At 35.7% G+C, this 25,295-nt stretch overlaps 1 protein-coding gene across 1 annotated transcript in view; it reads left to right on the top strand.

Annotated features, from left to right (window-relative positions):
- LOC111059609 (28S ribosomal protein S5, mitochondrial) overlaps positions 1-25,295 on the top strand; it is a 35,550-nt gene that overhangs the window by 5,284 nt on the left and 4,971 nt on the right. The window contains exons 4-8 of the mRNA XM_039426489.1: positions 3,090-3,317; positions 11,571-11,605; positions 14,860-15,055; positions 18,812-19,011; positions 24,282-24,419. Coding sequence (XP_039282423.1) covers positions 3,090-3,317; positions 11,571-11,605; positions 14,860-15,055; positions 18,812-19,011; positions 24,282-24,419 — 797 coding nt within the window. The remainder of the gene's footprint in view (positions 1-3,089; positions 3,318-11,570; positions 11,606-14,859; positions 15,056-18,811; positions 19,012-24,281; positions 24,420-25,295) is intronic.

The following is a 25,295-nucleotide window of genomic DNA, read 5'->3' as shown; positions in this document are numbered from 1 at the left end:
TTTGTTAGGTTGGCACCAAGTTGAAGATTTAAATGCATTTATCGCGGAAAAATTGATTGGGCACTGCTACTTCAATCAGAGCTATTCCTGATATTATATAATATTACTAGCCGTCATTTTTCTTTCTTTCTTTCAGGCTCGCTTCGCTCGCCATATCCGTTTAGCCAGACGTTTAGTCTGGATCCCCGACTGGATCGTCTTAACATATGATAAAACTGCTCAAATGAAAAATGCAGGCGAGCGAAGCGAGCCTGCTGATCTCATTCTTGGACGATCCAGTCGGGGGTCCTGGGGGCGGAGCCCCTTGGCTAGACGGATATGGCGAGCGAAGCGAGCCTGACGGCTAGTCATTAATATATGTTAGACATAATACCGTATACCGTAATACCGTAACGACTCTGCAACCGGGCATTAGTGTAATTAAAATTCGTATCTTCAAAATACCCATCATCCACATTTCAAAATCATTAATATATGCTAGACATAATATATGTGCTGAACCGACTTACTGGACTAGTATATGAACCAGAATTCGGGGGATTAATCTTATTTATTAAAAAATGTATAAATAATTATTTAATTATAATTGTATAAATTTTATAATTGTTTATCATTGTATAAATATGCACAATTGGACCAGGGTAGCTTCACACCCTCCAGTCTGCTAGAGTTACCTGGTTGTGGGTTCGAATCCCCCACCGCCAATGTAGACGTTTGATCACCCTCGAAATTCCCATTACCAACGTACAAGCAAAAAGCTCATGTGAACATCATTCGCAATGAATAAGTTGTCACAAACGTTGTGTTTATTATATTGTCAATGCTAATCTAAATTGGGGTTTCAGGAATGTCAATACTAATCTAAATCGTGGTTTTCAGGAAGGTCAATGATGATCGAAATTGGGGTTATCATGTACCAAACATTATAGTTACTCGAAAGCTGTCTTTGTTGTAGACTTGGGTGTTTTTGCTAAGAAACTTTTCATGCTACACCAGTCGACTCCCAATTACATAATGCATTTGGAACTAGATTTAGAACCAATTTTCATATTTATTGTAAAGTTGCATGTTGAATTTATTTTCAGAATAATAATGAAATTGCCCCGAGGAAGGCTACCTCGAGTATTAGCAGAGAAGATATTAAGAAGTAAGATTTCATGATACAAAGAATGGAGGAGCTGGGATGAGGAATTCGGGTGCAATTTGATAATATGTTTAAATGAAAAGAGTGATTGGAAGGTGGAATTGAGCTGCTTGTGCGAAAGAATGAAACAGAAGATGAGAGATGAATAAATAAATAAATAAAATAAATAACCCGTTTATTGCTTTCTTAAACAATTACAAAAAATTTCAAAATCAAAAGCTATATACAATTCAAAAGGCAATAATCAGCAGATGCTGGGATATAATTATCCTTTTTCCATAGAAGGATAAAGTGTTGTACGAGTGCGTTTAGTAAAGATTTCTTTCATCTTCTTCATTTCAATCCTTGTAGAGCCAGACTTGTTTGAATACGTTTTTCATTCTCTCCCATTCCGTCCTTTCTCTTGCTACTCTCTGCCACGTCGCTCCGCCGCATACTCTCCTGAATTCTTCGTCCCATCTGTACGGAGGCCTTCCTCGGCTTCTGCTCAGCGTGCGTTGGTGCCAGTCGAGTATTGTTTTGGTCCATCTTCCATCCGTTGTCCTTGCGATATGGCCTGCCCAATTTCATTTTCTCTCCATTATCATTCTACCTAAATCTTCAATTCTTGTTTCATTTCTGATCCATATTTTTGTTTTCCTATCTATTCTTTTCACTCCTATCATTATTCTTTCCATCGATCTCACACTTGTTCTGAGTTTCTTGATTATTTTCTCATTGAGAGTCCACGTTTCGCAGCCGTATAGAATTGCTGGTAGAATACATGTTTGAAGTAGGCGTCTCTTGCTTTCCATGGGAATATTAGATCTGAAGAGATAGCTGTATTTCTTGAACATTGACCAACCTATTGCCACTCTTCTAGTAATCTCTCCCCATTGTCCATCTCTTCCTATTCTCTGTCCTAAGTAGATGAAGTGTTCAACTGCTTCTATCCTTTCGTCTTCGGTCTCTTAATACTCTCTCGTTACTTTCACTGTTATAAATCATTACTTTTGATTTATCAAAATTTACTTTCAGTCCAACCTTTTTTGTTACTTCAATCATTTCCTTCATCATTCTACATACTTCTTCGGTGCTATTTCCTATAATAACAATATCATTGGCGAATTTCAATGTATTCAATTTCACCCCATTGATGTTGATTCCTTTTTCCTGCCATTGTAATTCATCTAGAGATTTTTCCAGAACTGCATTAAATATTTTCGCTGATGGCAATCTCCCTGCCTTAAGCCTCTATTTACTTTAACCACTCTACCTTTTCTTCTCAATTTGAATTCAATTATCATGTTTCTGTAAATGAATCTAAATAATTCCAGATGAGAGATGAGTGGATACAAAAAGCGAACGAAGCACAGTTTCATGGGTTGTATAGACAGTTAGAGTGGCAAAACGATAACATATCTTATCTTGTGTCTTTCCGATAGGAGGAAAAACAAGGGGATCCCTTTTCCGCCTCAATTTTTCTCACGACAGAGACGAAATACAGTGGCGATGCTCACTATGTAACCTGGGCGACGTAGAGAATATGTTTCACTTTATGGGTGGGTGTCCGATATTGGGGGTGCTCGTAAAAAATGGTTAGGAAAATTTAAACTTACCGAACTAGAAGTGATTGAATGGCTAAATGGAAAAGACTGGAGAAAAATGGCGGCATTTTTTGGAAACAGCACTAAAACTAAGAAATGATTTAATAATAGAATTAATTATTAGTAGATACCGACTCCTGGCAGACAACCTTCATGGTTATGTCATAATAGTGTCTTGTGTTTTTTTTATTAATAAATTATTTATATTTTTGGATTTTATTTTTATTTTTTGTTATTTCTTATTATGAATTACATTTTTTGTATGAATGATATTTTGTTTATAAATAAAGACATTTTACTACTACTACTGCATCGGTGTTTTCAGGAATGTCAATGATAATCGACATTGGTGTTTTCAGGAAAGGCGAACATAATCTGGCCCGGATTGACGACGCCCGTGCTTCGCGGCAAGGAACTGGTCGAACGACAGAAACTGCCTGAGGACCCGGACCGGGAGGCGCGCCTCATCAAGATCCGAAACGAGATGGGTCGCTTCCGACCGCTGAGGTTGTCGCCTATCGAGAGAGGCTGGTCCGGCTCCAAGATGCCCGGTCGCAGTATCGGACCGCCCGATCCGCTCAATGAAGGTGCGTCAAACATCGAAATTGCTTGAACTTAGAGTAGACGTTTCTTCAGGTTTTCTACTAGAAATGTCTCGACATTGACGAACATAAACAATTCAATTACAATTCAATTGACGAACATCAATTAAAAAATGCCTGTTGGTTGGATAACAATGATCCAGACACCAATAGAAATGAGACATTCTCCCCGCTATTTTGATATGAAACTCTTAAGATGCATTTTCGTTTGAGCGTAAACTTCCACAGTCTACGACGACAAGCATTGTTGACATTCATATTGTCCAAATTTCAAGTGTGCTAAAACAGTTGAACAAATAACTTTTCATTATTTGTGTTTATTATTCAAGAATCAAAAAATTTCCAATAATATCAACATATTGCCATTTAAAAGTATAAACTCAACCTCCCCCAAAACATAATTGAACATAATCTTTTAGGCTATTTAGACAAATTGAAAACTACCCAATCTGAGATCCTCACCATGTCGTGGTCGACGACGGCATTTACGCACAAACGAAAGCCCAGCTTTACTTATCACGACACCCCATATTTCTGAGAGAAGTGATATTAAAAGAAAATAGGCCTACTATTTTCGCTATGTTTCCAGTTTCATAGAAAATTTAATTTCAATTTAATCATTCAACCCTGAATCTCACTGAGCTCTACTGGTCGCAACTCAACTATTAGAGTAGTTGCTGGAGTGGGTTATAGAGACCACTCTTTTCCACTATTTCTCCAATCTGGGATTCTGCCGCTGAGACATAATGTATGTCCACAAGATATTGGCCATGTTTTATCTGATAAGTGGAAATGATGGTGTAACAGTGGACTATTGTGATTTGGTTGAGGGTACCCATTTAACAAGACGAGTGGTAAATCACAACCTACGAGGAGTCAGGCCGAACTGCACTCTTTTTTTTAATAAATAAATAATTTTATTTCCATCATAAAATTCACTTGACATTCATTTTAAGTTTTGGAAATTATATGACCACTTTGACAAGTTGTGTGGTCATTGTTAGTAATGTATTTAATTGTAATTACTAAATTGTTAAGACATAGATTAATTTTTTTTTTGAGCTCAGTTCATCACTTTACAGACATTTTAGCGCACGACGTTAGACTTTTAAGGAAGTCATTTATTTTACACCTAAATTTTACAATTCACAACCCAATGATATAAAAAATAGTTTTCAGGTCTCGTAATAGAATACAGTCACCCTATTATCAAGAAATGTCTACCCGAGAGGATCTTGAAACCATATACAACCCTACGATTTAATTTTCGAATGATGAATGGTCTATTGTTGCCAAAACTGATGTTTTTTTTTCCTTTTTCATTCATATTCTATTACATATTTCAAAATTCTGTTTAAATAATGTTTGAGTGTAGAATAATGTCTGTTTCTATATTGCTTTCTACCTGAAAAACATAGTTTTGAAACTTCGTTTCCCTGATGCAATGTTTAGGCCTACACGTGGCATTGATTATTAAGTTTTCAGCTAGAACAATTTTTGAGACAGAGTGCTAAATAAACGTCTACAGTTTCATCAATACTGTATCGGCAATATGAAAACGCATGCAGTCAATATGTCTTTGAATGAAGGTGTTGTTATTTACATAAAGAATTATATTCTTCCATTTTTATTTAATTAAAATTTCAAAATTATTCGAGCCCTGATAGAATGACTGGCTCACTGTACAGTCAGTCAAAAATTTTAATATTGAAATGAGGGGTATTTTGGCAAGCTGAGCAAAAAATAATGTCATATGCACCTTTTCTTCATATCTTCAAATGAAAAATGAGTTTTGTGGGTTGTCAAAACTCCCTCTGAAAGGGAAACTATTCTACTTATTCTATCTTTTAGTAAAATAACAATGATCGTCCATCCATGTATCATCTTCTATACTATAATGAAGGAAAGAACTGGATTATAAACGTAGCCTATACAGGTCTTCTTCTTCTTTTCTTCTTCTTCTTCTTCTTCTTCTTCTTCTTCTTCTTCTTTCTTCTTCTTCTTCGTCTTCTTCTTCTTCTTCTTCTTCTTCTTCTTCTTCTTCATCTTGATCTTCATCTTCATCTTCATCTATCCCAATGTGCCGTTTTCACAGCGTTGGGTGGTCGCCTCGAATCCATCTTCTCCACTGCTCTCTGTCCGCAGCCATACTCTTCAACTGATTCACGGTCTTGCCTCTTTCTGCTGCTATCCGTGAAACAGTTGCCTTCCATGTCACCCGTGGTCTTCCTATCGGTCGTCTGCCTTGTGCCCTGGCCTCCATGTAGTGGCGAGGCTTTCTGTTTTCGTCCATTCTCAGGAGATGTCCATACCAGGAGAGTATCCGTTCATCGATTGTTGTTTCAACCGCTTTAATGTTTAATTTTTCCCTTATGCGGTCATTTCTCACTGTCTCGTCTTGTTTTCCCAACTATTCTTCCCTACTATTATTCGATCGCATTTATTTGGCTTTTCTCTTTTTTTTTGACTGTCCAACTTTCACTTCCAGTCCAAATTTCAAGTGTGCTAAAACAGTTGATCAAATAACTGCTCATTATTTGTGTTTATTATTCAAGAATCAAGAAAATTCCAATAATATCAACATATTGCCATTCAAAAGTATAAACTCAACCTCCCCCATTAAAACATAATTGAACATAAGAAGAAGAAGAAGAAAGAAGAAAAAAATGCTTTATTGAACAGTATTTTCATACAATGCAATGAAATTTGTAACACACATTTACGGCTTGATACTTTTGATCGTCAGCCGGAAAGTCGGTAAAATGTTGAAACTAGTGACAATAACAATGAAAATAAATCAATATCAAGCAATAGAGATGACTATAACTTGTAATAATCGAAAACACAACAAAAATCTGAGAAAAAAAGCATAAAATACCTGGAGAAATAAAACAATAAGAAAAATAATAAATTTCAAATAATGCTAGCACTGAACTTATTCTAACAAATAAAATCTAACTTTTTCTTACTTTGTTAAACTAAATTCAACAGTTGTTTGCGCTCAAATAAACCTCTGGAAGGTGGAGGACTCATGAATTTGACCTATTGTAGATAAATATTTTTCCCCAGAGCATGACAAAATACCCTACCAGTTGAAATCCTGGACTAGTTCTCGCCTATATCTCCAAGCGTCCCTACAATAAGAAGCTAATCTCTTCCAATCTAGGCCATTCATATAAGACATAAATACTTCTCTAGAGAGTACCGCCGCCCCTAACCATTAATTCTCCATTCCTTCAAACATGGGCATCGCCCAACAAAGTGGAAAACGTTCTCAATTTCTTTTAAATTACACATTGAACAAGTATAGTTCCTATCTGACACCCATGGTTATAGTTCAAATCGATCAGCTCGCCTCTCGCTTTAAACACCCATCTCATCACCCACAAATCACAATTATTCCTCTTTATGTAATGTTCTCACCCAGTTGTAGGTTCAATGATCTATACAATGAATGGAAATGGCCTGCTTGTGCGTCCTGTAAGAATTTGTCCCTGTGAATTATGCCCAAGCCTGAGAGAATTTTCTTAAATTTATTACTCCAATTAATATTGTCATTATAACTTATCCCTATATCATTACACAATTTTCTCCAATCTTTAAACCAGAAGACTCTCTTTTTTATTACTTCTTCCACTAGAAATCTTGGAAGTCGACCTTCTTTCATTTCCATAACTTTTGTAATATAGTTGTAATGCAACCTGAGACAGTACTCAAAAAGAGGTGACAGTTCTGTCTCAATAAACAACATGTAGTTTGGGGTGTTTATAGGAAGCGAGAACACTTTCTTAATGAAAAATCTCAACCGCTTTAATGTTTAATTTTTTCCTTATGCGGTCATTTCTCACTGTCTCGTCTTGTTTTCCCAACTATTCTTCGGAGACATTTCATTTGGATCGCATTTATTTGGCTTTTCTCTTTTCTTCTCAATTTGAATTCAATTATCATGTTTCTGTAAATGAATCTAAATAATTCCAGATGAGAGATGAGTGGATACAAAAAGCGAACGAAGCACAGTTTCATGGGTTGTATAGACAGTTAGAGTGGCAAAACGATAACATATCTTATCTTGTGTCTTTCCGATAGGAGGAAAAACAAGGGGATCCCTTTTCCGCCTCAATTTTTCTCACGACAGAGACGAAATACAGTGGCGATGCTCACTATGTAACCTGGGCGACGTAGAGAATATGTTTCACTTTATGGGTGGGTGTCCGATATTGGGGGGTGCTCGTAAAAAATGGTTAGGAAAATTTAAACTTACCGAACTAGAAGTGATTGAATGGCTAAATGGAAAAGACTGGAGAAAAATGGCGGCATTTTTTGGAAACAGCACTAAAACTAAGAAATGATTTAATAATAGAATTTAATTATTAGTAGATACCGACTCCTGGCAGACAACCTTCATGGCTATGCCATAATAGTGTCTTGTGTTTTTTTTATTATTTATAAATTATGTAAATTTTTGGAATTTTTATTTTTTCTTATTTCTTATTATGAATTACATTTTTTGTATGAATGATATTTTGTTTATAAATAAAGACATTTTACTACTACTACTGCATCGGTGTTTTCAGGAATGTCAATGATAATCGACATTGGTGTTTTCAGGAAAGGCGAACATAATCTGGCCCGGATTGACGACGCCCGTGCTTCGCGGCAAGGAACTGGTCGAACGACAGAAACTGCCTGAGGACCCGGACCGGGAGGCGCGCCTCATCAAGATCCGAAACGAGATGGGTCGCTTCCGACCGCTGAGGTTGTCGCCTATCGAGAGAGGCTGGTCCGGCTCCAAGATGCCCGGTCGCAGTATCGGACCGCCCGATCCGCTCAATGAAGGTGCGTCAAACATCGAAATTGCTTGAACTTAGAGTAGACGTTTCTTCAGGTTTTCTACTAGAAATGTCTCGACATTGACGAACATAAACAATTCAATTACAATTCAATTGACGAACATCAATTAAAAAATGCCTGTTGGTTGGATAACAATGATCCAGACACCAATAGAAATGAGACATTCTCCCCGCTATTTTGATATGAAACTCTTAAGATGCATTTTCGTTTGAGCGTAAACTTCCACAGTCTACGACGACAAGCATTGTTGACATTCATATTGTCCAAATTTCAAGTGTGCTAAAACAGTTGAACAAATAACTTTTCATTATTTGTGTTTATTATTCAAGAATCAAAAAATTTCCAATAATATCAACATATTGCCATTTAAAAGTATAAACTCAACCTCCCCCAAAACATAATTGAACATAATCTTTTAGGCTATTTAGACAAATTGAAAACTACCCAATCTGAGATCCTCACCATGTCGTGGTCGACGACGGCATTTACGCACAAACGAAAGCCCAGCTTTACTTATCACGACACCCCATATTTCTGAGAGAAGTGATATTAAAAAGAAAATAGGCCTACTATTTTCGCTATGTTTCCAGTTTCATAGAAAATTTAATTTCAATTTAATCATTCAACCCTGAATCTCACTGAGCTCTACTGGTCGCAACTCAACTATTAGAGTAGTTGCTGGAGTGGGTTATAGAGACCACTCTTTTCCACTATTTCTCCAATCTGGGATTCTGCCGCTGAGACATAATGTATGTCCACAAGATATTGGCCATGTTTTATCTGATAAGTGGAAATGATGGTGTAACAGTGGACTATTGTGATTTGGTTGAGGGTACCCATTTAACAAGACGAGTGGTAAATCACAACCTACGAGGAGTCAGGCCGAACTGCACTCTTTTTTTTTAATAAATAAATAATTTTATTTCCATCATAAAATTCACTTGACATTCATTTTAAGTTTTGGAAATTATATGACCAAGTTGTGTGGTCATTGTTAGTAATGTATTTAATTGTAATTACTAAATTGTTAAGACATAGATTAATTTTTTTTTTGAGTTCAGTTCATCACTTTACAGACATTTTAGCGCACGACGTTAGACTTTTAAGGAAGTCATTTATTTTACACCTAAATTTTACAATTCACAACCCAATGATATAAAAATAGTTTTTAGGTCTCGTAATAGAATACAGTCACCCTATTATCAAGAAATGTCTACCCGAGAGGATCTTGAAACCATATACAACCCTACGATTTAATTTTCGAATGATGAATGGTCTATTGTTGCCAAAACTGATGTTTTTTTTCCTTTTTCATTCATATTCTATTACATATTTCAAAATTCTGTTTAAATAATGTTTGAGTGTAGAATAATGTCTGTTTCTATATTGCTTTCTACCTGAAAAACATAGTTTTGAAACTTCGTTTCCCTGATGCAATGTTTAGGCCTACACGTGGCATGGATTATTAAGTTTTCAGCTAGAACAATTTTTGAGACAGAGTGCTAAATAAACGTCTACAGTTTCATCAATACTGTATCGGCAATATGAAAACGCATGCAGTCAATATGTCTTTGAATGAAGGTGTTGTTATTTACATAAAGAAATTATATTCTTCCATTTTTATTTAATTAAAATTTCAAAATTATTCGAGCCCTGATAGAATGACTGGCTCACTGTACAGTCAGTCAAAAATTTTAATATTGAAATGAGGGGTATTTTGGCAAGCTGAGCAAAAAAATAATGTCATATGCACCTTTTCTTCATATCTTCAAATGAAAAATGAGTTTTGTGGGTTGTCAAAACTCCCTCTGAAAGGGAAACTATTCTACTTATTCTATCTTTTAGTAAAATAACAATGATCGTCCATCCATGTATCATCTTCTATACTATAATGAAGGAAAGAACTGGATTATAAACGTAGCCTATACAGGTGTAAAGTATAGGGAAATTATGTTTGACGCATTATCACGTCAGAACTACTGGACTGATTAACTTGAAATTTTGCATATAGATTCTTGCTTAACCGAGGGTGGTTATAGACCAATTTTAAATTCTTCAAGATTTGATTACATCAAGTTTTCAGTTTGCCAAGTTTTCAATTATTTGTCATGCTTCCAGTTTGTATGGAAGCAGCAGAAGATTTCTCTTAAAAGGGAAATCAGAAGATAGGTATGATTGGGGATCCTTTTCGAATGATAAAAACAGGTTTTCCGTCACACCCAAATTTTTTTCTCCATTTTGAATCCAACTTCTTTTTTAATTGAAAGGTGGTCATACTGATTTACTTGAAATGCAGCATATAAATTCTTAATCAACCGAGGATTTTTATAGGCCTATTTTGAATTCTTCTAGATTTCATAACGTCAAGTTTAAAGAAAGACCCTTGCAAAGCACGGGTTACCTGTTCCTTTTTTATTTCGATTTGGTGATTTTTTAATGAAATCGAATGTACCATTAATGAAATATAAACATTAATTCTGAAAAATCTAGAAGAAAAATTAAAATTTGGGCTTCCAGGTGCACGAGATTGATATTTTTAGAATCTATGTGCAAAATTTGGAGATCTAAATCATTCCCGTTTTTCCGGTATGCAATCCACAAGTTGACATGTTTTGATGCGAACAAACGAACACACGAACATACACAACCCTACTCTCTCATATTATATAGATTACATATTTCGAAAAACTGTTTAAATAATGTTTGAGTGTAGAATAATGTCTGAAAAAGTGTCTGAGTTGAATTCATTGTTTCATATTGACTGGCTCATTATTCTTATTCGTTATCATTTTTGTGAGTAGTGCATTTCTGTTTTTCTTTTGTACTGCATGATGAATAATAGACTGCTGTGATTATTAATATTAGATTGATTTGTCATATATATTTTTTTTGAATTTGTATCAGCCAGCTTTCTTTGTCTCTGTTTTGTTCATTATCTGTAACTGCATTGTTCTCTAACAGTACTCCATCATGCAGACGTGATTTTTATCACTTGCATGGTTGACTATTTCCACATTTTTCTTATTTATAGCTCTAGTGTAGGTGAAAAAAGGAGATTTATCAGTATTATTATTTCTATTTTTATATTTAAGTGATGAATTTCCTTTATGTATTATACTTCATTACCATTATCATTTTCTTACACTTGCACAAGCTGTTTGTTTATTTTGTTCTTTTCTTGTTTTGTGGAAATAAATACATTATTATTAACTTGGCAACAGTGCGGAAAGGATAGAGCTATTTGCTTTGTCTAATGACAGACAAGGATAATAAACTAATGTTAATCATGTGTTGCTTCTCAGTTTCTGATTTTTTATTTTAAAATACTTACTACTATTTTCACTTTTACTATTGAGTTTTCTCAAGATCTATCTTTTTTTATTGCAGAAATGTGGGAAGGATTCGATACTAAAGTACTTGAGGTAAGCATTTTCGTATTATATATTGTAATAGGGTAATTATTATTGGTAATTTTGGTTATATTAGGTATGGTATTGAGCTGGTATTATAGGGTTGTGAGAACAACCCTGGACATTAAGGTAATGAGCTGGTATTATAGTAACAATTTATAATGGGGGAATCGCTTGGCTTGCGAGAGGTTAAATTGATCTCTAATTGAGGTTAAATTGAACTCTATAACTCATGAGAAAAGGAACTTTAATTTAAAAGAATGAACAAAATAGATAATACATTCTAGAACTAAATAATCGATCAAATTTAATTGAAAACTCAAAGTTGCAGTGGAAACCAAAATAAAATATAAAGAATACCTTTTAAATAAACAATAGAATAATAATTACAGGATTTTTCTTCAATAAAAAATGTATGAATAATATATATTAATAAAATTGATAATATAAGTAACTTACTGAACCAGGAAAATGTTGTCTCGGAACAAAGGGGTAGAGCCGGGCCCGATTATCTGCTGTAGATAGTTCCAGGTCCCGTCCTCGTAACCGACTGCCAAGAGACATACATTTTTCAGTCCAATTTTACTTGTCATGAATTTTCACCGTCTTCGACAATTTTAATTTTTCAATGGAAGCTCTCGGATTGTAAAAATTCATGTCAAATAATCGGCTACATTACAATATTAATATAATAACAATAAGTATTGACATATCGGTTTCAAAATCAATCAATATATCCAAATGAATATTATGTTCCATGCATTTTAATAAAATTTCTTGGATATTATAACGCTGTGTTGTACCGTAGAGAAAACTTTAATTCTTAGAGATTTTTCATAGGAAAGAGTACGCCCTGCCAGATTTAACTGTTACTTTAAGCCAATCGTTCACGTAGTTCTTATATTTGAAGCAATGTGGCGCTAGAGTCTCACAGTTTAAACGAATGCATTTTCCAAGCGTGAGTCCAAAAAGCTCAATAGAGTCGCCAACTGCTTGTGCAGTTCAACGTGACCTAATAAATTTTGTGTATTACAAAATGAAAATGCATAAATAAATCCTTCATTAACTAGTAGTTCTGTGAATAGTAGACCTCAAGCAGTTTTGTCATCCACAAGTATCAGGTGTCGCCTGTTCACCGGCTTCTCCAGACATTTGTGTAATGCATGCAATGAATAATCCACTTGTCAGCTGATTGATTATGAATGATTCTATATTACTATCGTATTTCATAGAACTTTTGTGTGAAAAAACACTCACATTCTTTCTTCAGAGTAGATGATATGATATCGGAGTATGGAAGAAGTTCCTTTTCCTTTCATATTATCTTTAAAATGCAAAATTTCAAAACACTTTGTGTATACATCGACGCGCTGTTGAAAAATCAATATTCCTGCCAAATCTCATAGAATTCTGTCAACGCGTTTGGCCAAAAATGTGTTACATACAGACAGACAAAAGAAAATCCGAGTTCACTGCGATCGGTCAACGAGAACTGGCAGGAGTTCGTGTGAAGTATGTATGGAATCTAGTCAAAAGAGAGGATACTAAATCTGTAATGCCAGTCCACACTTGTCACAGTCGCTGGTCCAGGCTTATAAGCTTGGCTGCGTCAGTCTTGCCATCCACACTGCAATGTGACCAGTGCCCAATCAAGGCCAGCGTTGGCAAGCGCTCGCTACACGGAGCGCCGCATTCAAAATGGTGAATTGAAAATGAAGTAGGTGTTTGAAAATATTAACTAGAATGAACTCAATTAGAACTATAAAAACAATTAAAAAGTAACACAATAGCAATTCACAGAAAACCAACTCAAAAATCACAACTCAATTACAAAGTACACAGAGCATGCGAGCGAACGACTAAACATCAGGCATTGGTTGACTACATTGGAGCTAGCCGACGTTGGCCTTCGTTAGGCAAATAAGTAGGTGCTGCATAACCTTCTCAATAATGTTTCCACCCAGTTACATGCTTTCGGTATCCTGCCTCAATTAACCATAGTGAGGTTTATTTCAAATATTCATTGTCAGTATTCCTCATAAAATTCTTCCTATTGAACAGTGACGGCGCTTCTATAAGGGCCAAGTGGGCCGGGCCTACCCAAATGAAACAGTAAAGTGCATTATAAAATGCTTAGGTTATGTAGTTAATAGTTATTATTTAATAAAATACAATATAAATTAATTTTGAACAGTAAACTGGTGGAAACTCTTGTTGCAATACCATGCAAATCATCCGTGGCCATCGTAGAATACGTACGAGCTCAACGATGGCCACGAATCATTACATAGCACATTGAAGGGCCCCATAATTCAGGCCCTACTAGCTCTCATAAGAACGTATTGGCCAGGCAACGCAAGCCAGTGGCGCAGGACTGGCTGGGAGCAATGCATCGGTATACGGAGCAAGTGGACCCGTTTGAGCTGGCTCATTGCACTTTGATTCACACTATGCTCGCTCGGACTGATGAGCGCTAGTATAGCTTTGTTTTTGTTTACATCTCATCATGTGAATCCGAATTGGCAAACAGGTTGTTTTTCATCATTTTTTAAAGTAATAAGTTGATACTTTCAGCTACTTTTGTGCTAATATTTGCATAGATTAATATTAGTTTAGAAATAATCCAATTATAGTAATTGCTGATTGTAAATTTAAAGACATGTTTCTATTTTGAAGTGCTGTATTAGTGTGTGGTGATCATGATTTAAATGAGGTTAGGTCTACTTCGACAAGTCTTTTGGTGAGTAACATATTATGTTGTTTTAATTTAGTTTAGAGGATAATGACATAGACCACTGGCCCACTCAACTGTTCAGGTCAAGCGCCGCCACTGCTATTCAACTAATGCCAACAGTTGAGTTCAAGTGAAGTTTGTAATCATTTGGAATTTCAACTACAATGACAAAATTCCTGATTTGAAATTCTAAGATAATATTATCGTCAAACCTGAAACTGGGTCGATTACAATGTGGTATGTTATTCGCCAGTTTGTCGTCGGTCCACTTTCGTCTAATCACATGAGAAAAGCAGGTAGTTGACATGTTTATAATGGTTTTGCTGTTGAAAACGGTGACATGGTATTGCAGTTGAAAACGCTGACATGGTGTTGTAGTTGAAAACGATGACATATTTAATATTTTGTTGCATTTGAAACGTGACATGGTATTGCAGTTGAAAACGCTGACTTGGTGTTGTAGTTGAAAACTGTGACATATTTCATATGTTGTTGCATTTGATACGTTGACATGTTTAATGTGATGCTGCAGTTGAAAACGGTGACATGTATGACGGGCAACCTAGGCAGAACGCGACGTCAGAGTGCGTTCGTGGTGACGGGCAACAAGCAAGGCCTGTGTGGCATCGGCCTCGCCAAGGCCGTGGACCCCAAGGCGGCCCTCAAAACAGCCAAAAACAAGGCCGCCAAGAATCTACTCTTCATTGAGCGATATGAGGGACACACAGGTACTCTATCTGTTCAGTTATCTATGGTATATCATTTTAAAGATCCGTAGGGACAGTTTAAATTTATTTTTGTAATCTTCACGGTGATGAAAATAATCTGTCCTTCATCGAAAGATATGAGGGACACACAAGTAGCTTACTCTATTTCTTTAGTAATCCATGGTATATCATTCTAAGAATCAAAAGGTACAGTTTAAATATACTTTTTTCAATCCTCACGATGATGAAAATAATCCTGGTTGGCCAAGGTGGGATCAAGAATGACTCAGCCTTAAAGTATGATTACATTTTTATGACTATAACCTAGATTCGTCGCTTAGGAATATTGTACCTTTATCTTGCAATGTGAAATCCTGCTTTTTACTCATTTATGCAGCTATCACCGTTTCTACTTTCCTTGCCCTATTACCATAGGTAAGAAAAGTATTGCTTTCCGAAAAAATTAAGGTACCCCAATTTCTAAATTTCTATACGTTTCAAGGTCCCCTGAGACAAAAAAGTGGTTTTTGGGTATTGGTCTGTATGTGTGTGTGTGCGCGTGTGTATGAGTGTATGTGCGTCTGTGTACACGATATGTTATCTCCCAATTAACGGAATGACTTGAAATTTGAAAATTAAGGTCCTTTCGATCTAATGCAATTCAAGATGACGGATAAAATAGCAAAAATGTTGTCAAAAACAGGGTTTTTCGCGTTTTTCTCGAAAACGGCTCCAACGATCTTGATCATATTTATACCTAAAATAGTCATTGATGAGCTCCATCAACTGCCACAAGTCCCATATCTGTGAAAATTCCAGGAGCTCCGCCCCATCTATGCAAAGTTTGATTTTAGATTTCCAATTATCAGGCTTCAGATATAATTTAAACAAAAGATTTCAAGTGGAAAAGAATGAGCATGAAAATCTCTACAATTAATGTTCAGTAACATTTTCATCTAAATTTTAAAATAAGCTCGAAATTCGAGAAAATGTTATTATTTCAATTGCAAACTTTTGGCAACTGTTGATTCTATTAAATCATTCACTATGAAGAGATAGGAGACTTCGTGTGTCTCCAGTATTATTGTCCTGTCACCAGCTGGCTTGGATCTTTGAATGGTAGACTTGGAGATGCGCGTGAACACTAGCGTCAGGTGATAAATTTTCATAACGGCAAGGAAAGTTGTGTGAGTGTGCCACACCAGATTTTTGCACTAGAATTACTGGTCACAACATAAGGGTATGATCACATTGGATGCACGTATGTACAGGTGCACGTGAGATTATGCATGACCAAGCGCGAAGATGAGAAACAAAATCTGGAAAGAGCCATTGAAACACGTTGTGACTTGTCTGTAGCTGCTCACACTGAACGCCACCGGCAAGTGCTCACGTTCAGCGTGAGTGTTCCTATGGCTCTTTCTAAATTTAGTTTCTCATTTTCGCGCTTGGTCATGCATGATTTCACGTGCACCTGTACATACGTACATCAATTGTGATCATACCCTTATCACAGAATACATACAGAATGGAAACTTGGCTAGTATCCTGTCACATAAATCCGCCATCTTGTAAGAAAGTTCAGCATTGTAATAGTATAGATGGGAGGTTCGGATCACTTTACTGATCCGGATCAATCGGTCTCGTTCACTGCCGCGAGCCAATCAAAAGACCAGGATTTTAATTTCTAACAACATGGCGCAGTCACGTGACGTGTCTAGTATTCGCGACATGTAAAAAGCATTGGTTGGATAGGCGTTTGATTAATACTTTTCATTCTGTATGTATTAAGGTGCGTACAGATTTACGCGCCGCGAACATGAGCAATTCACTTTTAGTCAACTGAGTATATCTGTATTTTTACAGAAACGGTAAGATACAGATATAAGAAGCTTGGCATCAGCTGATTAAAAGTGAATTGCTCATGTTCGCGGCGCGTAAATCTGTACGCACCTTTATGTACCCTTATGCTGTGACCAGTTATTCTACTGCAAAAACGTTTATAGCTTTACACTTGGGTGAAAAGCGGGATGTCACATAGAAAAATGAACGTCAAATTCCCAAGTTGTTGACTCTAGGTTATAGTCGTTTGTTTAGATTATATACACGGCTACAGTCGCGCTCTATTTACTGTATATTATTGTAGTCTATACATGTCGACTACAGACGTTAATACAACGCAGCTATAGCAGAATAAAATAAGTTTAGAAAGAGCTCTAACCACCTTGCATGAGATTCTACGAAATAAATATGATATGGAGATAAATAGGATAAAGACAGAAGTAATTGTCTGCTCAAAAGTCCCAGATATTGTGTCCATTAAATTAGATAATCACGCCCTGAAGCAGGTTAAAATGTTCAAATATCTTGGAAGCATTATATCAGAGGATGGAAAAGATAGACTAGATATAAAGCGCTGAATCAGAGAAGCTAAGGGTATGTTCATCAGTAAAAGGCAGCTTCTTTCTTCAAATAGTCTATCGTTGGAAATAAGAAAGAGACTAATAAAGAGTTGTATTTGGAGTATAGCTCTCTATGGGTCTGAAACGTGGACTATTGGTAAGGCTGAGGAAAAGACTAAATTCTTTTGAAGTGTGGTGTTGGAGGCGTATGCTCAAAATAAAATGGACTGACAGAGTTACGAATGAGGAGGTATTCCAGAGGGCGGTGGAAAAGAGATCTCTTCTGAATTTTCTCAGGGACAGACGACATTCTTGGATTGGACTCATAATAAGACACGACGCATTCACGTCAAGTATTCTAGAAGGTACAGTTGATGGACAAAGGGGTCGTGGCAGACCCCGGCTACAGTATCTAGGACAAATGACGAAGGATCTGGGTGCTATAAACTATATACAATGGAAGAGAGTAGCAATGGACAGATTTAGATGGAAGGCTGCCAACCAATCAAATGATTGAGCTGTAAGAAGAAGATAGCAGCGGAGTCATACAATCGTTGCTTAGGAATTAGACCTTGAGGGCCAAGCCACACGAGTCGTTTTTTTTCAGTCGGCAAGGCAGCAAAAACCTCTCTGATTGGCTGTTGGGCTGGCGTATCGAATGAGCTTCTGTCCAGCCAATCTGTTGTGCCGACTGAAAAGACGTCTAGTGTGGCTTGGCCTTTAGGCTGAAGTTATGAGATGGGACCCTTTGTTGAACCCTGTACTTGAGGTCCAATTCTTTATCGACGACTGTAGCCGCGCTGTTTTAACTGCTATAATCGGCATTCAGTATGTATAAAACTCTCCAAAACTACCCAATATCACCTTCACAGCTACTCAGAAAGACATAGATAGTCTTCAAAATGCACAGTCAATAATAGACTATTAAACACTAACACACCAATAGACTAATACCATAGAGAAACAATAGTGTAAGTAGATATCCCATGGTATAGGAAATTTATGTCGCAACTTTTACTGTTATCTCAAGCCGATTACTGTCGATTATTGTCAATTTTTACTGTTTGTTGGGGTGATAGTGTATGGACGGCACAATTTGAGAGACTACCAGCGTCACACAGCAGCATAGGAAAGAACTACCGGCTTGGGATAACAGTAAAAGTTGTGACATAAACGCCCTATACCATGGGATATCTACTTATGCTATCGTTTCTCTATGCTAATACACTTGTCACGCGGTTAGATTCGTTCAGTCGTCGCTTAGGACTTGGACCTTGAGAGTGCTTTCTTCACTCCCAAGGAAGGAAGCTGTTTAATTTAGAAACATATCATTGAATTAGGAACGCAACTCTGTATCTTAATAACATTGTTTCAGTTATCCACGACTTTTTCACGCAGTTTGGCAACACAAAGATCTACGTGACTAAGATGCCGGAAGGCTACGGCCTGGTGTGTCATCGCGCCATCAGAACCGTCTGCCAGGTGCTCGGCATCACAGACCTGTATGCCAAGGTCGAAGGCTCCACCAACGTCAAGAATGTTGTCAAGGCATTCCTCATTGGCCTCATGAAACAGGTATTGGTCACTTTTATCTATCATGATACAGGTATTAGTCAGCTTTATCTATTCAAATCAAATTCTTTATTTACACATTGTTGTACAAAAAGTTAACTGTATCAAATAGTGTATCGTCAAAAATTAAAACAAAACATAGAACAAAAAACTTTTTTTTTTTGTGTAGTTGAGAAGTTGATATTGTGGTAATTATTCATATTGAATGAAAAAAGACTAAGAAATTGTCAAAAAACCACTGATTTATTGATAATTAGAAAGACCGGTTTCGGTTATTACACCATTGTCAATCTCTGATAAACTAAAACTAAATACAAGAGCAGCAGAATTTATACTAGTAGGCGAGTACTGCTATTGGTCGAGGGCATGAACGCCTGCCATTGGCCTAGCTAGACAGTCTCCTCCCCCTCAACGGTGTGACAAAATGGCGGCTTAAGCAACAGAATCGCCATGATAATAAAATTGACTTTGAATACAAAATAAGAACCAAGAAAAGAAGTGTGAAAGATAATAAAACAAATATGTAAATGGAAAAACTATTGACTAATGTATGCTTACAATTTTATGATAAAACTAAATTCGTAGTGTTGTACTGGTTGAAATGAATCTGGTCATTTAAACTATACTGGGAATTTTCCTTAATTACTCTTGTTATTTCTAAAGCCTCTAGAATATTCAAAGATCTGCCTTTGTTATTAACATGCAGAAACTCAACATTCTCCTTAACTGTGAACTTGTGATTATTTGTTATCAAATGTTCTGCAAAGTTAGATTCCCCATTTTGTTTATTCCAATCTCTGATGTGTTCTTTAATTCTACTTTTGAAACTTCTACCAGTCTGACCCACGTAACAAGCATTACAATCATCACATTCAAGTTTGTACACCCCGCTTTTATCCCAAATATCAATTTTGTCTTTACTCCAGCTAAAAAGACTATTTAAAATCGGTTTGGTCTTGAAAGTAACATGAAATCCATTCCTCCTCAATTCCCTACCTATTTTATCAGATACAAGGCCTAAATATTGGATTGTTATCCAAGTCTTCTCCTCACAGTTTGAGCCTACAAAGCTAGAATTGATTGAAATTTTTCTATTAATTTTACTCAATAATCTGTCCACCATACTTTCTTCATACCCATTTGTGACAGCTATCTGTTTAATTTTAGTGATCTCAATATCAAAATCATGATGGCTCATAGGTATTGTTAGTGCTCTATAGACCATACTATTGAAATCAGCAAGTTTGTGAGAAATAGGATGACAAGAATGAAGAGGAATGATAACATCAGTATGGGTTGGTTTTCTGAAAATAGAAAACTTGTGAAAACCAGTGCTATGATCTATTCTTAAATCTAGAAAATTCAATACACAATCCTGTTCTACCTCTACAGTGAATTTTATACTCTGATGTAATCCATTCAGATAGGAAAGAAAATTGTCTAGTTGTCTGTTACTTCCTTTCCATAAGCAAATAATATCATCAACATATCGAAACCAGTAAACAATTTTATCTTTGAAATGACTATTCTCAATGATTCTACTTTCTAACTTATCCATAAATAATTCAGCTAGGAGTGGTGAGAGGGGTGACCCCATTGCCAACCCCTCTCTTTGTTCAAAAAATCTATTGTTAAATTTGAAATAATTATGCTGAATGCATAACTTCATCAATCCTAGTTACTAGGATTGGAGTTAATCTCAATAAAATTGTTATCTGCAATGAAATGGTTTACCTTACTTAGATATTCGTCCTTATCCATTATTACTGTAGTGCATGCTTTGTCAGCTTTCAAAATCATCACGTCATTGGTTTTCATCTTCTTCTTTAAATTCTTCATGATGTCCGCCGTTTTTGTGATCTCTGGTCGAAGTTCCCTTGTCTTTTCTTGAAGAATTATGTCAGCACATCTGTTAGTTAGTATTTTGTTCTTTGAGGCTTCCCAATTGCTATCAATGCTGCATGCTAGTCGTTCAAGTTGTTGGTTATCCAAATAGTTATGACTACTGTATTTTGTTACCTCGTCCTAGTAACTAGGATTGATGAAGTTATGCACTCAGCATAATTATTTCAAATTTAACAATAGATTTTTTGAACAAAGAGAGGGGTTGTCAATGGGGTCACCCCTCTCACCACTCCTAGCTGAATTATTTATGGATAAGTTAGAAAGTAGAATCATTTGAGAATAGTCATTTCAAAGATAAAATTGTTTACTGGTTTCGATATGTTGATGATATTATTTGCTTATGGAAAGGAAGTAACAGACAACTAGACAATTTTCTTTCCTATCTGAATGGATTACATCAGAGTATAAAATTCACTGTAGAGGTAGAACAGGATTGTGTATTGAATTTTCTAGATTTAAGAATAGATCATAGCACTGGTTTTCACAAGTTTTCTATTTTCAGAAAACCAACCCATACTGATGTTATCATTCCTCTTCATTCTTGTCATCCTATTTCTCACAAACTTGCTGATTTCAATAGTATGGTCTATAGAGCACTAACAATACCTATGAGCCATCATGATTTTGATATTGAGATCACTAAAATTAAACAGATAGCTGTCACAAATGGGTATGAAGAAAGTATGGTGGACAGATTATTGAGTAAAATTAATAGAAAAATTTCAATCAATTCTAGCTTTGTAGGCTCAAACTGTGAGGAGAAGACTTGGATAACAATCCCATATTTAGGCCTTGTATCTGATAAAATAGGTAGGGAATTGAGGAGGAATGGATTTCATGTTACTTTCAAGACCAAACCGATTTTAAATAGGCTTTTTATCTTTCACACTTCTTTTCTTGGTTCTTATTTTGTACTCAAAGTCAATTTTATTATCATGGCGATTCTGTTGCTTAAGCCGCCATTTTGTCACACCGTTGAGGGGGAGGAGACTGTCTAGCTAGGCCAATGGCAGGCGTTCATGCCCTCGACCAATAGCAGTACTCGCCTACTAGTATAAATTCTGCTGCTCTTGTATTTAGTTTTAGTTTATCAGAGATTGACAATGGTGTAATAACCGAAACCGGTCTTTCTAATTATCAATAAATCAGTGGTTTTTTGACAATTTCTTAGTCTTTTTTCATTCAATAAAACTTATTTTTTAAATAAGTGCAATATTTCTTAAGTTTTTAATTTATTGTGATACATTCTGTGATTTATTTAGAGTATAAAATCAACCTTCAAAATTTTTAATCATCATTCCTGGACCGAAAATCAAGTGACGAAGCAGTGTGAGATTACATATCCTTATCTTTTGGACAACATTGACATTTTATCAAAATTTTTGGAGAGAAATAGTACAGGCTCAGCCTAGTTTTTCCTCCAATGTCATAATTGTATTATGATTATAGTATTTTATACAATAAATGAATGAAATAAATGAAATAAAAACATATATGCCATACAGAAGGCCACTACATCAATCATGTATAGTATGAGTAATTTCTTATATTATTGTAAGGTTTCATTATCAAAAAACTCGTCAACACTATAAAATGTCCCTTTTACCAAAAAAGAAGGTTTTAGTTTCAGGTTTTGTTTCAGTATCTCAAGAAATGGTAAAACTAGGTACTTGATGAACTGAGAACTTGTCGAACTTAGACCCTTCCAACGGTGTAGAATAAGAATAAGAATTTTATTTGCCATTAAACATATAAACATCAATGCAATAGGCTTCGTCAACAAAATATAAATTTGAAATACATATTACAATATAATATATAACATGAAAACTAATTATAGCTCACAGTCTAGCAATACTACTAATATCACAGTCTAGAAATTCTCTTAAGTTATAAAATGGATTCTTTTTCAGCCAATTCTTTACCACTGTCAACTAGTCAACTTTACTAACTGATCAACTCCCTGTGTATCAGCCTGCACTTAGACCAGTTATAGAATAGACACGCTGGGAAGTCTAGCCTCTGAAGCCAATATCTACTGCCAAATCCACCCATCTTGACGTCACGCATCGTATGGAAAACTTTGAGATTCATGGTGTTTTTAGGTTATTTCTAGCTACGGGCAAAAACGATATCGGTTAAGTTATATTGTGCTATGTGATATCGGCTTCAAAGTTATAATGTGTTTTGAAAATAATAAGGTAGCCTACGGTAGCCTACAAAACTAATTTATTGTCATGCTGCAATGAGTTCATTTACATCATAACCAAGGATAATATTACAGTTACAACTTACAATATTTATGTGTATAAATTTCAACGTAAGCATGAAAAGATATTCCACTTTTTTTCTAAAAACTTCAGTGCAATTATATGCTGCGCAGGAGATTACCATTTTCATAAATAATAATTACATAAATAAATAACAATCCGCTATGGAAAACAAGCTATGTTTAACAACAATGCATTGTTCAACAACAATGTAATTATTTCTATACGATGCGTGACGTCACTACTGTGACGTCAAGATTGGTGGATTTGGCAGTAGATATTGGCTTCATCGACTTTCAGTATGAATATACAATGGACCGTGTCTATTCTATAACTGGTCTGAGAGCCTGCAGCAAAAATTTGATGCTGAGAGACTTGACGATCTGAAACGCTCAACTTTCCATCTCATGAAATGGTCAAAATAGGCTCATTATGAATTGAGACCCTTGCGTTTACATGATACTTGTTGAGTAAAGTGTGATAACTTCTCTGAAAAGTCTGAAAAGACTCAGGTTCTACATCTCGGTCAAGATATTTTTGAACATGGTTGAATTGCATACGCTTTACAACAAGTGCACTGAACATAATTTCTATGACGACAGTTACCTACTATAGTGAGGTCCACGTTATAATGACAGTGGAGAAAGATAGGAGAACAGCGTTGCCGATTCTCTGCCTTGCCACTGCCTTCTATAGAGAATAGCTGATACCTACTGTTAACTTTTCATTCTTGTTTAAATTAATAAATTACATTTTATGCGTCAAGAAAAATTATTTTTCAATTATTAAATAATAAATTTCCATAATTGAGATTGAATATTTTGTTAATTACATTTCTACATTGTTAAAACAAGATCTGACAACGTTGCAGAGCTAGAAAAGGATAGCGCTATTTGTTTTGTCAAATGATAGACAAGGATAAAACCACCATTGTCAATAGATTATATATGGACCTTACTATATCAATAATTCCAGGGCACTCATGTTAAGCGTTCCCGGTTTGACAATGTTAAATAATGTTAATGTTTGGCATATGGAACCGAGCTATATATATTTTGAACCGATTATATGTTTTGATGTGACTGATGTGCGTTGCAGAAATCGCACGAACAGCTGGCGGAAGAGACAGGTCTGCACGTGGTCGAGTTCCGCCAGGAGACAGAGTTTTACCCAGAAGTGGTGGCTGCGCCCACAGTCTGTCGAGACGACATCAAAGAAATACCCGACTACAAACAGGTAGGCCTAATAGCCGCGCATTTTTTCAACCATTACGAACAGCTAAACAAGATGTTATAAAACTGTCTTGATCCATCCCTTTTTTGCTCCGGAATATGTAGGCTTTTGTTGACTTGAGAGGATCACAACAGGAGAAGCACATCCATCTTCGCTCACATAAACCCAGAATTTTCTGTCATCTATGAGAACGATAGGGGAGCTCAGGTTCTTCTGTATGTGATTTATATTATAATAAATTAAGCTTGATTTGCAAGCTGAAGAACCTGAAAGATAACTTATAATATAAAAGTTCCAAGCAAGGAATTAAAATTTAGAACGACTGATTTTAAACAATAATTGGAATTTTATTAATAAATTAACACTTTAAAAGATTATGCAAACAAACAGAATCAAATTTATGATACTATTGATCATTTATTTGGTATAATGAAATAAAGTCCTTCTTATTAATACTTTTAGCAATTTATGCATGAAAAGTATTTGAGTTCATATGATGATTTTGAACGATCTTTACAATTTTTAATAGGTTTTTGATGAATCGTCGAGATATTTGAAAATGCACTATTGATTTTGACGTTTTCGCGCACTATTATGCCACTTGTGCCTGATCAGGACTTAATAATATATTATTCACTCACGCGTACGTATGGTGATCGTCCTGTAAGGCTGCTGGTGGACATCATAATATGGAATTGTAGGCAATACAAACTCAATAAAACGTTCAAAACAATAGGAAAATTACTTTAAGATTCAAATAATAATAATTAGGAACTTTACTTTGTGCTACATAAATTATATTTAATTTAATAGGGAAAATTGGCTGCAGGTCTCCTTTCTTCTTGAGATTATCAGTAGCAAGTCTTTGTTCTGTCTGGT

The sequence above is a fragment of the Nilaparvata lugens genome, chromosome 4 (genome assembly GCF_014356525.2).
Source record: "Nilaparvata lugens isolate BPH chromosome 4, ASM1435652v1, whole genome shotgun sequence".
NCBI classification, from domain to species: Eukaryota; Metazoa; Arthropoda; class Insecta; order Hemiptera; family Delphacidae; genus Nilaparvata; species Nilaparvata lugens.
The sequence above is the reverse complement of the archived record's forward strand: the minus strand, read 5'-3'. Positions and strand labels throughout refer to the sequence as shown.